We start from the raw sequence: 14,407 nt of genomic DNA, 5'->3' as shown, positions 1-14,407 counted from the left end.
GGAAATTATCCTGCAGTAGTAGAACCACTAAGGAATGCTACACATAAAATTGTTGATAGGTTCGAGTAAAATCCATGCATCAGTTTCACAGGTTTGGGTTCTCTGGTTTTATCTAAAAATTCCTTTAAGTTCAACTTCCCTTTTTAAAATGGAAAGTTCACCTTAAGAAAGTATGTGAGCATAAGGGAGAGTTTCTCATCCTATAGATACAATACCTTAGAACTGTCAGTATGTCAGTTATTTTCTGGCTTTAAGAATTTGGGCAATACATAGCTCTTTCGTATTTTTGTAGCACTTCTTTTTTACATCAGTGCTAAATTTTATTAAAATCACAGTACTAGTGGGCCCCCAAAAATGAAAGAAACAAAGCCTTTGTTGCACGTCTCCTTCACAACAAGCGCAACCTTCATGGAAAGAGACACCTGTGATCCGACCGACGAGCATCATTCTCAGGGGCACGAGCCATCAGCATGTGAATGATGCCTTAGTAAATTCTCCTTGTACTTTTTAATGAAATCATGTTTCGGAGTCATAGAAGTTAATTAATCTTTAAGTTTCATTTTTAAGAATGCTTGCTCAATAAGTCAAATTTTAGATAAATTACCATTATTTCTAGATTTTATGATTACCTGTAGAGAAAGTTCAAGAGAATCAATGGGCAAACTATTAAAACTGGTAAGAGTTCATTGAGGTTGTTGGGTATGAGCTCAACATACAAAATCAGTGGTATACTTTACTGTAATTACAACTACTTAGAAAATGTAATTGAAATATTCCATTCTCAGTAGTAACAAAAATTAAAAATAATCAAGAAAAAATAAATCTAACAAAGATGTATAAAGCCTTTATGGAAAAAGAATATGTAAAATTCTTTGAAAGATATAAAGGAATGTAAATATATATGACATATACATAAATATAAATGGAGGGAGATACTGGTTTCATGGTAAAGAAATAATATTGTTTCTTTACCATGAAGCCAGTATCTCCCAATGTAGATTTAATTTTTCCCATATGAATGCATAAATTCAGTGCATTTCCAATTAAAGTCTCAACACAGTTTTTTAGAGAGAACTTGAAAACACTTTAATATTAATGTAGAAATGTGAAGGTGCACAATGACAGAGAGGGTCCTTGCCTTGCCAGGAATCAAGGCATATTAATAAGCTCTAGTAATAAATATATAGACTTGCAACAGAATAGAATCCAGAAATAGGTTCATGAATGGATAGCAGCTTGCTGTTTGAAAGATAGGAAATGATAAATCAGTAAAAAAGGAATGCTGTTATTCAGTAAATTTTGCTGGGGTGAATGGCTCTTTATACAATCCAAATAAAATTTGATTCAGATTCACACAGTACATAAAATTTCATTCCAGAAGACTTAAAAGATCTAAACATGGAATGGAATGAAAAAGAAAACTGGAACTATTACAAACAAGTATATAGAAAAGATTTAAGAATTCAAGGATAGAGAAAGATTTCTTTAAAAAGTTGTAAGTCGTAAAAAAAAAAGATTGTTAAATTTGATAGCAGTGAACAAAAAACACGGAATAAAAAACCCCAAAACATGTTAAAAGACAAGTTTGAGAGAAGGCATTTTCATAATGAAGCTCAGACAAACAGTTGCTATCCAGGACACAGAAAGAACTCCTACAGGTCCATGAAAAAGACAGAAGACCCCGTAGGGGCAAAAGTGGACAGAAGACGTGAATGAGGCAGTTTACAGAGGAGGCCTTCCGAGAGGCCAACAGTCACATGGCTACTTGGGAGTGCAAATGAGACGATTTCTCTCCTCTCTGATACCAAGTGTTGCTTGGACAGTTGACACACATGAGGGGAAATGACATTCTGAATTGCTGCTTAGGGAAGGAGGGTAGTGAATTGCCTTGACCCCTTTAGGGAACATTTGACAATATCTAGTAAAATCAGAAATGCTTATATCTTGTGACCCAGCAAGTCCATGTTTGTGCATAAGCCTAGAGAGTTGTTGCATGTGTGCCCCAGAATCTGGAGTGATCATTACCCCAATCTCTATAATGGTGAAAGGCTGGAAATTCCTAAATGTCCATGTGTATGGGAATAGATAAATCAAATATGCCCTGTTTGTGTGATGGAACTTTGATTTAAAAAGGATAAACCTCTGAATCAAAGATCTGAAAGTATTAATGTATAAAATTAAAAAGATCTATAATGATTAACATCTAAATCCATAGAGTTAGGCTTAAAGATACTTATAAGTGAATAAAAAATGCACTGGCAGGAAAGCTACATACTAGCATGGTGTGGTGGTTGATAGAGGGGACTTCAGTGTTATCTATAATCTTATTATTTTAAAAGCCTAGAATAAAATGTGACCAGTTACTAATTGGTTCTAAATGTAAGTATGGGAATATGGATTTGTTTTATTTGTGCTTTTCTATACCTTTTATTAAATTAAGAACTACTTTTAAATATAGTTGCATGTGAACTAATATTTTTCAAAGTAGGCTAAATTTCATTTTTATTTTAATTCATCTTGACATAAATGCACTAAAATGTATAGAAACAAATGACATTTTTGCACTGTATTTGCAGTGATGCCAACTGGTGGAAAGGAGAAAATCACAGAGGAGTAGGACTCTTCCCATCTAATTTTGTAACAACAAATTTAAACATGGAGTCTGAGGCAGGTAAGTTAAATCTTAGGAAAGGTTAAGTTTATTAAAGCTTTTTGTACTTGAATTTATAGTTTAATTTTGACTGTAAAGTAAATTAGCATTTAACTCTTGTTCAAAAACATTTATAGGCAATACAATTTAACCTACTTTATTTTAAAGATCTTATTTATCTTTTAGAGAGAAGGGAGGGAAAGAGAGGGAAATATCAGTGTATGGTTGCCTTACTTCTACTGGGGACCTGGCCCACAACCCAAGCATTTCCCCTAGACTGGGAGTCGAACTAGTGACCTTTTGATTCGCAGGCTGGCACTCAACCACTGAGCCATACCAGCCAGAGCAACTTTAACTTACTTCTTAACCAGATTAAGGGGTTAATTTAACCAGGTCAATCCCAAGAATTATTTCCTTAATATTTTAAATCCTTTGACAACTAACATATGTAGTTACGTGTAAGACATAAAATAATCTGTGATCAAGTAAACATTTAAATCAACCTAATTACAATTTAAGAGGCCATTTGTGTCTGTTCATTACAAAGAATGCTGGTTTTATTCATCACTGAACCACAGTGTGGAAGGAGGGGCTGTGGGGGGAGGGGCTGGTTGACAATTGCTGTGCCAAGTGTGATTACCGGGGTTAGAAGTACTCCTAAGTTTTAGACTTCTCTCTACCTTGATTTGGTCCTAGGGTGCTCCAGACAATATTAAAGTAATGTACTCAAGATAGTAGGTTCCCTCACTCAGTTTCGTAACTACAGACAGGTCCCCTCAGCTGCTGTCAACCGTGCAGAGAAAGTTTTTATTTTTTATGCCAGCGGGGAGGTGACCAGAGCTGAATGTAAAGGTCAGGTAATAATAATATGAATAATGGTGGTGATCAGAAATAAAAGAGCTCAGTGGTGTTTGAGCCGTCATGTATCATGCATTTTGCTAACTCCTTTGCTTTCACTGTTAATATAATCCTCACAAGTCTGTGAGAAGAGGTACTTTTGTTACTCCATTTACAGGTAAGGAAACTGAGGCTCAGAGGTCATGTGGCTACTAGGTGAAGTAGCTGGGATTCTGAAGTCAGCCAGTCTGTCTCTATAACGACTCCTTGTGGGACACGTTGGTCCTTACCAGTTCTGGAAGACTCCAGTCGAAAGCTCTGTGCATTGTATATAACAGTGATTTTCAACCTTTTTCATCTCATGGCTCACATAAACTAATTAAAATTCTGTGGCACACACAGAATACACTTTTTGCCAATCTGACCAAAAAACAATTGGTGTGATTTTTTTATTTATTTTTTAATTTTTAAAAAACATTTATTGATTTTTTTTTATTATAGTTCCTCTTTTTCCCCCTTTACCCCACTCCATCGAGCAAACCCCACTCCCTCGGGCAATCCCCACACCATTGTTCATGTCCATGGGTCATGCACGTAAGTTCTTTGACTACATTTTCTATATGGTACTTTACATCCCCATGGCTATTCTGTAGTTACCTATTTGTACTTTTTTAAAAAAGATTTTATTTACTTATTTATTTTTAGGGGAAGGGAGAGAGAAAGAGAGGGAGAGAAACATCAGTGTATGGTTGCCTCTTGCATGTCCCCTACTGGGGATGAGGCCTGCAACCCAGGTGTGTGCCCTGGACTTGGAATCAAACCAGTGACCCTTTGGTTCGCAGGCCAGTGCTCAGTCCACTGAGCCACACCATCCAGGGCCCTATCTGTGCTTCTTAATCCCCTCACCACTTCACTGGTTCCCCTACAGCCCCTTCCCATCTGGCAGCCATCAAAATACTCTCCTTATCTATGATTCTGTCTCTATTCTTATTTGCTTAGTTTGTTTTTTAGATTTGTTGATAGATACATATTTGTTGCCATTTTATTGTTCATAGTTTCGATCTTCTTTTTCGTAAATCCCTTTAATATTTCATACAATAATGGTTTGGTGATGAAGAACTTTAGTTTTTTCTTGCCCAGGAAGCTCTTTATTTCCACTCGAGTTCTAAATGATATCTTTCATGGGTAAAGCAGTCTTGGCTGTAGGTCCCTATTTTTCATGACTTCGGATATTTCTTGCGCTTCTAGCCTGCAAAGTTTCTTTTGAGAAATGAGCTGACAGTCTAATGGGAACTTCCCTGTAGGTAACTAACTACTTTTCTCTTGCTGCTTTTAAGATTTTTTCTTGCCCTGGCTGGTGTGGCTCAGTGGTTGAGTGTTAGCCTGCAAAGCAAAAGGTCACTGATTCAATTCCCAATCTAGGGCACATGCCTGGGTTGTGGGCCAGCTTCCCATTAGGGGGCATGCAAGAGGCAACCACAGGTTGATGTTTGTGTCCTTCTCTTTCTCCCTCCCTTCCCCTCTCTAAAAATAAATAAATAAAATCTTTAAAAAAAAAAAGATTCTCTATCTTTAACCTATGATGTGTCTTGGAATGGGCCTCTTTGTATCCATCTTGTTTGGGATTATGTGCTTCCTGGACTTGTATTCTATGTCCTTCCCCAAATTAGGAGAGTTTTCTTCATTGTGTTTTCAAATAGATTTCCAACTTTTTGCTCTTTCTCTTCTCCTTCTGGCACCCCTGTGATACAAATTGTGGAATGCTTGAAGTTGTCCCAGAGGCAACTTATTCTACCCTCATTTCTTTAGATTCTTTTTTCTTCTTGTTTTGCTTGGTTGCTTTTTGTTTTCCCATGTTTCAAGTCATTGATTAGATTCTGGGCTTCATCCATTCTACTGTTGTTTCCCTGTAAATTGCTCTTATTTCAGTTAGTGAATCCTTCGTATCTGATTGGATCTTTTTATGCTGTTGAGGTCCTGAGTTCCTTGAGCATCTTTATAACCATTGTTTTGAACTCTGCATCTGATAGGTTGCTTATCTTTACTTCGTATAGCTCTTTTTCTGGAGTTTTGATCTGTTCTTTCATTTAGGCAATATTTCTTCGTCTATTCATTTTGTCAGCCTCCCTGTGTTTCTATGTATTAGGTAAGAGCTGCGAAGACTCCCTGTCTTGGTAGCATGGCCTAATGTAGTAGGTGTCCTATAGGGTCCAGTGCCACAGCCTCCCCTATCACCCAAGCTAGGTACTCAAGGTGTACCCTTCGTGTGGACTGAGTACACCCTCTTCTTATAGTTGAGACTTGTTTGCTGTTGTCAGGTCAATGGGAGGGACTTACCCAGGTCAGTCAGCTGCAAGGACTGGCTGTGAACACCGCCCACCAACCTCCGCCCACCGTGGAGGATCAAATGAGGGGCAGGGTGATGGTGCTCTGATGTGATCTGTAGCTGTCCACTTGGAGCTCAGGCTCTGGGGTTTCCTGGGTGTTGCAGGCCAAGGTCAGCCCCCACCTGTGTTCTGCCTGTGGCTACCCTGTCCAAGTTATAAAGCAATCTGAGATGGCTGCTACTTGTGCTGGGCTTGGAGGTTCTCAGGCAAAGCCAAGCTGTGAACCTAGACTGGCTGCTGCTAATGTCAGGCCTGTGGCCACTTAGCAAGAGGTATGGGGGTCTGAAGGCTCACTGAGGCCGTCTGTTGCTGGTTTGAAGGATTTAGGAAGTTGTGAGGCATGAGCCAAGACCAGACATTCATATGGAAAAGTCACTGTTAATAGTTTGGGTGGACCCATAAGTTGGGTGGGATGGAGCCTCTGGATCTTTTGGGTAGGGCAAACAGTGTTAACCAGGTTGATGGAGTCTCAGATAGGGCTCCCACTTACCAACTCTGTGGCTCTGTGTAGGACAGGATCAGAAACGGGATGGTGGCCTTTTTCTTTCTTTCTCGGAGAAAGCGGTCCTTTAGCTCTCTTCTTGATGCCAGACACTTTAGTTTCTCCCTGTATGCCACTGGTGCCTGGTCCTGGAGCTTGGAGGGAGAGAGTTTGAGTAAGTCTGTATGTGGGTTCTTTAAGAGGAACTGCTTGGGGCCCCAGCTATTTCTTCCACCAACTGAATCCTCCCTGGTTTGTGCAGCCAGAAGTTATGGGGACCTGTCTTGCTGCCACTGGAACCCTGGGCAGGAAGCCTTGGTGTGGGTCACCCTGGTGTGGGTCACCCTGGTGTGGGTCACCCTGGTGTGGGTCTGGGACTCCTCATTCCCGAGATATCCCTCCCCATTTTTACCCACTATGCGTGGGTATGAGACAAGCTCATTCTGCCTCTCCATCCCTCCTACCAGTGTGGATGGATGTGTTTTCTTTAACTCCACAGTTGTTGCATTTCCATTCAACTTGATTTCTGATGGTTCTGAGTGATGGTGGTTCTATAGTTTAGTTGTAATTTTGATGTGGTTGTGAGGAGGCGAGCTGTGTTTACCTACACCTTCATCTTGACCAGAAGTTGCCATTTATGTCTTTAACCAGGTTTCTGGTAATGACATTTGGGGCAGGACACCTTTTGGAACCTGCAGCACAGCACTAGAAAGCACCCTCCTGCCTGGTATTTGAAACATTAGTAGGCATCTTATGATTGTTCTGACACTTGTGAATCCGTCTAACTATCCCACAGTCTGTATTTTTCCCTCTTGTGACTCACTCTGTCAAATGGCTTGATGAATTCTACCTAGAATTTTTTTTTTGTAGTCACAACAGAAGAGAAGAACATTGAAACCAGGGTGGATACCTTACTGTCCACCATCCATGCCATGCTCAGGGTCACTTTTTGGTTTCCTTTTTTATTCTTTCTCCATGAAAGCTCGCTCACACACGCGCTCTCTCTCTCTCTCTCTCTCCCCCTCACCTTTTACTTATATTCCTGGTACTCTTTCATGGCCAGAACAGTTCTTCCTCCTCCAAGAAGCCAGCACCCATCTTGTCCCCATTAATTCCAGGCATTCATAGCTGCTGTATAAGGCACTTTAGCCCCCAACCTTCAGGTGCGTGGTGTATTACCTGTACACCCAGAATGAAACACACACTTGAGAAATATTAGCTGGAGGATTGAAGGTTAGTCTTCATCTTGATCAGGCCGTAACCATAAGGTTCTTGAGGGGAGCTGCTAGTCTAACAATCACTCCCTTTTTTATTGAGGTAGAACTCATACCATATAAAATGAACCTCTTTAAGGTGAACATATCAGTGCTTACAGCTCCTTTAAACGCTCACACAGTGCATGGCGCACAACTGGGCACACAGGAAGGCTCAAATAGGCATTTGCTAACGATCCCTGATGTAATAATCGATCTGTTTCCTCCATAATCATGCTGTGACTGATGACCACTTACCCAGATCCTTTGAAATGGGTTTATAAACATAGCCAGTGTTTTATTTTTGGAAACTCTAAGTTGTGGACTAAAGGAAGTTTTATTCTGAAAATATTAGACTCTTCCATGCTGTTATTTAAGAGATAAAGAATTCTTCTGGATGAGCAAGTAGCACTTAGAAAGTAGATTTCAGCTTTCTCTGTGTGCAGAGGTTTTTTGTGTTGCTTTAACTATTATCAAAGTTAGGTTTTGATCAACTATTTTTTTTGTTCATATAGAAAATACATTTTTATAGCAAAGGTAGACTGTTGAAAGAACTCATAGGTTTAACTGGAATTAGCTAACTAGATAATGCCCTACTCTCTTCTGTATTTGTTCACTCTAATGGAAATACTCCGTTCTCCAGAAAATGCCTGTGATAACTGTTGTTAATACTGCCTGCTTGTCCGCCAGAATGTAAGTTCTGTCAGGGCAGGTGTGGTCTGTTTCACTCACTGTTGTAGTTCCCGTGCCTGGAACAACACTTGGCACATTGTAAGGACTAAATGAATGTTTGTGACGTGAATGATCGAACATGTGTAATGTTACTGATATGAAATTGTGATGACTATACTATTTGAAGAGTTTCCTTTTTTTCTTATGGATGATCATGGACTACTTATGAATTAGTGACTAAAATACCAAAGTGAATGCCGAGGAACTTAAAGTTGACTTTGTTTTCATAGCAGCTGTGGACAATTTGAATGTAATTGATGAGGAGGAGGAAGAAATTAAGAAATCAGAGCCTGAGCCTGTTTATATAGATGAGGTAGAGTCCTTCTTTTGTTTTATAGTTAAATTATCAAGACTTTATAATGTATTATCCTTAAATGCTTGGAAAGAGTCATTTCTGTAGTCACCAAATTAAAACTAGTGAGTTTTTAATGTGTTCCATCGCTTTTTCAGGAGAAGATGGATAGAGCCCTGCGGGTGCTCCAGGGTATAGATCCAACTGACTCAAAACCGGACTCCCAAGACCTTTTGGACTTGGAAGGTACTTAGTGAATAGTAGGGATTACTTGAAAGTCCTTTAATATTTTAGCTGTCTATAATGTCTTAAGCTTTCTTCTACCTTGTGTTTGCTTGTAGAGATTAGAAATCTCTGGTGGGAAACAGACTAGTATAGTTAGGTAGTAAACACACTATTTGGAAATTGTTGTTACAGGCCTGCCTATCCCGTTCAAGAAGGAAGTCTTTGTATGTCATTAGTGGGCTAATGAAATTTGCAATCCAAAAAAGGACAGAGAATATTAGACTATTAGTCTAATATTTCTAATAGGCTATTAGAAATAATAGCCTATTAAATTAATTGAGTCAAAATGTTAGAAATTCTTATTCCTCTTTTAATTTCTTGTATCATAGTTTTAAAGGTCAAAATAATACATGATCTGTGTTAACTTAGTAATATGGTCATTAGATGCGTGCTGGTGTGTTGTCTTAGCTCCCAAGATATTTGAAACAAATAAAACAAATGTTTTTATGCCTGTTTAAAAAAAGTCCTTTGGTAGAAAAATCTGTGATAAATGGACAAATCTTAAATCTTTTATTAGAAGAAAGTTTAGTTATGAACATGGAATATTGTAGTGTTCATTATATCAGTGCATTTGAAAATACACATGTTTAATTTTGAAATGGCTTCAGTAAATGAAAATGTTCGTATCTCATCTGTACATAATTACATATTTTACACAGTGACGCAAGTCCATTTGACTTAGCTAATAAGATTTTGTGGTGACTCCAAATTTCACAGTCTATAAAACTTAGTACTTTCAGAGAACACAGTGAGATTTCTGTTTGTTGACTTCGGTCACATACTAATATTGGTGCTGAATAGTATTAAAATTAGGTGCTTTATAGTCCTCTCTCTAGCATAATGTTAATTCTCTTTGTATCCATGGTATTACATAATGGTGCTCTGTTCTCAAAAATTGTTGAAATTTACTTAAACTGGTTTAAGTTTAAAGATTTTAAAGTATTTTTATATTTACAGATACCTGCCAACAGATGGGTCCAATGATAGATGAAAAACTTGAAGAGATTGACAGGTGAAGTTTTTTTGTGCAGGAAATAAAAAGTATAGTTTTCCTATGTTTACTTTTTTTGGATAGAATTTTAAACTAGGAAGTGTTTATGAATCTGTTCAATCTGTTGAAATTATTTATCAGGTTCCCAAACTCTTACAAACTAATAGGAAGGTGGTACTTTTTATTTTGGTAACATGTTTTGGTTTTTTTTGAGGGGCAGTAGATTATATGTAGAACCGTGGACCCTTGCTCTTAGGGTGTCCTCATTTTCTACCTTGGGCTGGAATCGAGGGGTAATGAGTAATGAAGAATAAATTTGTATAGAGTACGAAATGAGAACAGAGATCTTAGGCAAGCATTGTCTTGTTATGTGGTGAGAATTAGTATTTGTAAAACTTTCAAATGAAATTTGCCTTTTATTTTTGAAGCAAAATCCAAAGTGCACACCTTGTTTTTCTTCCTTCCATTTCTGTTGGGCTTTTAATTTCATTATCCCACCTAGTCTTACTCTTCCTTAGAATTGGTAACAGCACCAAAGGATAGACTAACAGGGTTCTGAGCTCTTAGTTTTGCTCCTTCTCCTGTTCCTCAGAACTGTCTGTCCAACGTCAGAAAGAAGCCATAGTGAATGGAAGACTAGGATCAGGCTTTAGTGTTCTGTAGCCACCCCTTTCTAGTTGCTGTTTACTGAACCACTGTGTGCAACAGCACAAGCAGAACAGGAACTACTTACCTGCCTTTACCAGAGAAGGGTAGTGGCAGCATTTTTTCTAGTCACTTAAGATTATAATTTTTGTTCCATTGGGTATTTTAAGTAAATTCTTTGTATTTTCTACAGAAATGAAAAATAAATCTGTTGCACTTAAATGGTGGTGGTAGTCTCATTACACTTTATTGTTCTTATTTTGGAGAAGGCGTTAACTATCTACTTAAACATCTGCTTTGGTTTTAGTGCAGGGATGATAATGGTCAATGAATAATCAAACTGGGATCAGTAATAATGAATAATCAATAAAATACATGCATATGGTTATTCTTAGTCAAACTTTTGTTAGCATGGACACTCGTTTCTGAAGCTTCCTGTATGTTTGACTGATATTTCTGAAAACAGTTTGACCTCATGCAGTCACACATACAAGAGGGGAAACAGCATGTTTTTTTTTCCCCCCAGACATAACATTCTAATAGAGGAGAGGTGACAAGTCCCAACAGGTCTCAGAGCAGGTCATTTGTTTGATAGTCCTGTGTATAGTTGCCTACCTCTGCCTCATGTCTCTTGAGCTTCTTGCATATAGAGAGAAAGAGCTACATTTAGTAAACAGGCTTGTTGGGTGCCCTAGGCCAGAAAAAGTGGCCATTTAGGTTTTATGAACTGGTCAGCTGCAAAGGGCATTCTTTATCACTCCCAGAGAAACAGACAAAAGTGTGCCAGGTCAGAGGGATTTGCTCTGGAGTTCCTTGGGCAAATTTGAAAATACTCTTATTTACACTTGTTCTTACCCAATAAAGTATCTGGTTTTACCCACTTTCTCAAAACAAATCAACCAGTAAAAGCAGTAGGTAATAATTTATATAGACATTTTCATTTTCAAGGATAATTATTAAACATATTTTTCAGTTGATCTTTTCATGAATATAACCAAATGAAAGTAAGTATGATTTTGTTCTGAATGTGTTTTTATTTGTCATATTGTATTTCACAGCAGGTTCTGGGCCTGAGTATTTTCTTCTACTAAGATGTTTAATTAAGGCCTGGACTCTTCCTAAATTGAGAATTTTTTCTTAAATTGAGTTTCCAACAGAAATCTATAACATATGGAACAAAATTCTCCTAGCACCAAAGTTATGAATTTGATTATATTTTGATTATATTTGATTATATTTTTGTGAGGTGTGGAAAGGACTTTCCCTAATTTTATGAAGTCATATTATCTAGTTATTATAAGAATTAAATAATTCTGCCCTGGCTGGTGGCCCAGTAGATTGAGTGCCAGCCTGCGAACCAAAGAGTTGCTGGTTCAATTCTCTGTCAGGGTGCACGCCTGGGTTGCGGGCCAGGTTCCTAGTTGAGGGCATGCAAGAGGCAACCACACACTGATGTTTCTCTCCCTTACTCTCTCCCTTCCTTCCCCTTTCTCTAAAAATAAATAAAATCTTAAAAAATAAAAAATATAGAATTAAATAATTACTCCTCCACTTTTCCCTTTGTGAATATTCTTTCATCATACAAGGTGGGGGAAAAGGAGGTTTACGATTGTGAGTATATGAAATATAGCTTACTATTGTATTAATAATTATTAATTATTGTATTATTTTTCCATATGAACAACTGTAAACCTACTTTGTCCTACCTTGTATATAAAGAACCATTTAAAATATGAATAGAAAATGTGTTAAATCTAAAAAATAATTTATGTTGCTAAATACAAACTTAAAAACTTTAAAGAGTATTTAAGTGCTTTTCTTCTGTATCAGGAAGTATTCAGAATTGTCTGAATTGAATGTAAAAGTCTTGGAAGCTCTGGAATTATATAACAAATTGGTGAATGAAGCACCAGTATATTCAGTTTATTCAAAAGTCCATCCTCCAGCACATTACCCACCTTCATCAGTTGGGGTTCCAATGCAGGTGAGCATGTTTTCTGAGAACATTTTTCAAAATTAGAAAAAATTAATTACCAGTAAACAGTTTTAAAGTATAGTATTAAAATTGCTACTTTAAATGGTTCTAAAACTCATTTTTGATAGAAAAATAGTGTCTAGTCCTGGCCCATGTGGCTCAGTTGGTTGGAGCGTTGCCCTATAAACTGAAAGGTTGCAGGTTCGATCCCTGGCCAGGACACATACTGAGGTTGTGGACTTGGTCCCCAGACGGGGCATGTACAAGAAATAGCTGATTGATGTTTCTCTCTCTCTATCCCTCCCTTCCCCTTTCTCTAGATATCAATAAGCATGTCCTCAGGTGAGGATATATACATATACATATACATATACATATATATGGTAAATGATTAGTGGTCACCAGGACAAATTAGATACTGGTATTGCCCAAATACATTTTAGTTCATTTTTAACATTAATAAAGTGACCACTAAATATACTTGGGGACTTCTGGTTCTTTATATGTGCTTTTGTAAATATAAAGCATAAGTCCTTTAGGTAAATAGAAAAAATAAATATACTTTTTATTAGTATAAATCCATTGATTTAGGATGCTGTGACATAGCTGATGCTGTTCCTATTGTTCAAGAAGGAAGATTGAACATTTCTGTTGAGTGTAGTTATTAAAAGGCTTAGTTAACGAGCTTCATTTGTTCTCAGATCGTGTTGTCTGTTTTCTTAGATGCATGACTTCAGTTGGTAAAAATCCAGGTACGATAAGGTTATGTTGCAAGCCCATTGATGCAGGTTCAGTAAGCTGTTCATGAACCCCATCTTTCCCCAAGACTTTACACCGTATCTGTTATTTCCAGCAGAAATACTTACTTACCAGTGTCCCATATTCTGAGGCCTTTTTCAAATTTCAGCCAGTTAGTGATTGAATTTAGAATGAGCTCTGATGAGCAGAATTTATGTTAACTTATGAAAACTGGTATGTAAAGGAGTGTGTGAAGGAGCTACCAAGGCGAGAAGATAGAATGTGGGTGCATAATCTTGACGACTTGACATAACATAACATAATTGTTAAGTAGAAAAAGAATAGTTACCATGGTAACTGTCACATCAGACAAGATGCATTTATCAAATATGCTATGCCCTGAACTTTTGAAAACACTAAAGGAGTCATTACAACTGAGGGTAGAAAGGGTTTCTGGGTGCAAAAGACATCTTGAGTTTTTTCAATATTGCTTCTTTTTTCAAAGAGTTCTTTGCTGCTGCTCTGAGAACAGAACAAAGTAGAAGTGTTTGTACCATTGTATGATAGAATTGTATGCTATATTTGCTGCTTTGTGTGTCTGTAAAGGGCTGTCGTCTTATGTCAGGTTTTTGTGTTTAGTTGCATACTATTTACAGTCTATTGTGCTCAGCACAACTCATTTACTGAAAACACTAGCTTTCTGTCATTTTGATTTCTCACTTCTTTCTACACCATTCATAACAGCATTTGAAATATTCAAAGTTTCTATTCTAATTTGGAAAAAAAAAGCTTCTGTACTACAAAAAACTTGTAGTAACGTACCATTAGTTGTGTTGGTGAAGGCCACTAGAAACCGTCACTGCAAAAGAGCTCCATTCGCAAGGTCTCAGCCTGCTGCAGTGAGTCCTTACATGTCTGCTCAGGAAGTGATATGATCGCACTTACTGTGGCTGATGTGGCATTTGTAGCATTCTGAATTTCCATGTCACTGTTTTTTGCTTAAAAAATCTTTGTTTAAAACTGGAGTGATGATAGTTACGAGATATGATATTTATTAAATGTACATTGTTTTGAATGCTGCATTTGGTAGACAGGTAGTAGGTCCTGTCCTTAAGGAGATGTTACCCTGAACATTAAGTAG

General features: G+C 37.6%; 1 protein-coding gene across 6 annotated transcripts in view; it reads left to right on the top strand.

The window, feature by feature from the left end:
• The window catches only part of STAM2 (signal transducing adaptor molecule 2), a 60,542-nt gene that overhangs the window by 28,436 nt on the left and 17,699 nt on the right, over positions 1–14,407 (top strand). For 5 of the 6 annotated variants that reach the window (XM_053918677.2, XM_045187404.3, XM_045187403.3 and 2 more), the window contains 5 exons: positions 2,577–2,671; positions 8,571–8,653; positions 8,791–8,878; positions 9,875–9,929; positions 12,384–12,537. In XM_053918677.2, coding sequence (XP_053774652.1) covers positions 2,577–2,671; positions 8,571–8,653; positions 8,791–8,878; positions 9,875–9,929; positions 12,384–12,537 — 475 coding nt within the window. The remainder of the gene's footprint in view (positions 1–2,576; positions 2,672–8,570; positions 8,654–8,790; positions 8,879–9,874; positions 9,930–12,383; positions 12,538–14,407) is intronic. The other variant, XM_024579837.4, reaches the window with a different exon arrangement.

The sequence above is a fragment of the Desmodus rotundus genome, chromosome 2, assembly GCF_022682495.2.
Source record: "Desmodus rotundus isolate HL8 chromosome 2, HLdesRot8A.1, whole genome shotgun sequence".
Lineage (NCBI taxonomy): Eukaryota > Metazoa > Chordata > Mammalia > Chiroptera > Phyllostomidae > Desmodus > Desmodus rotundus.
This window is presented reverse-complemented; position numbering and strand designations above follow the sequence as displayed.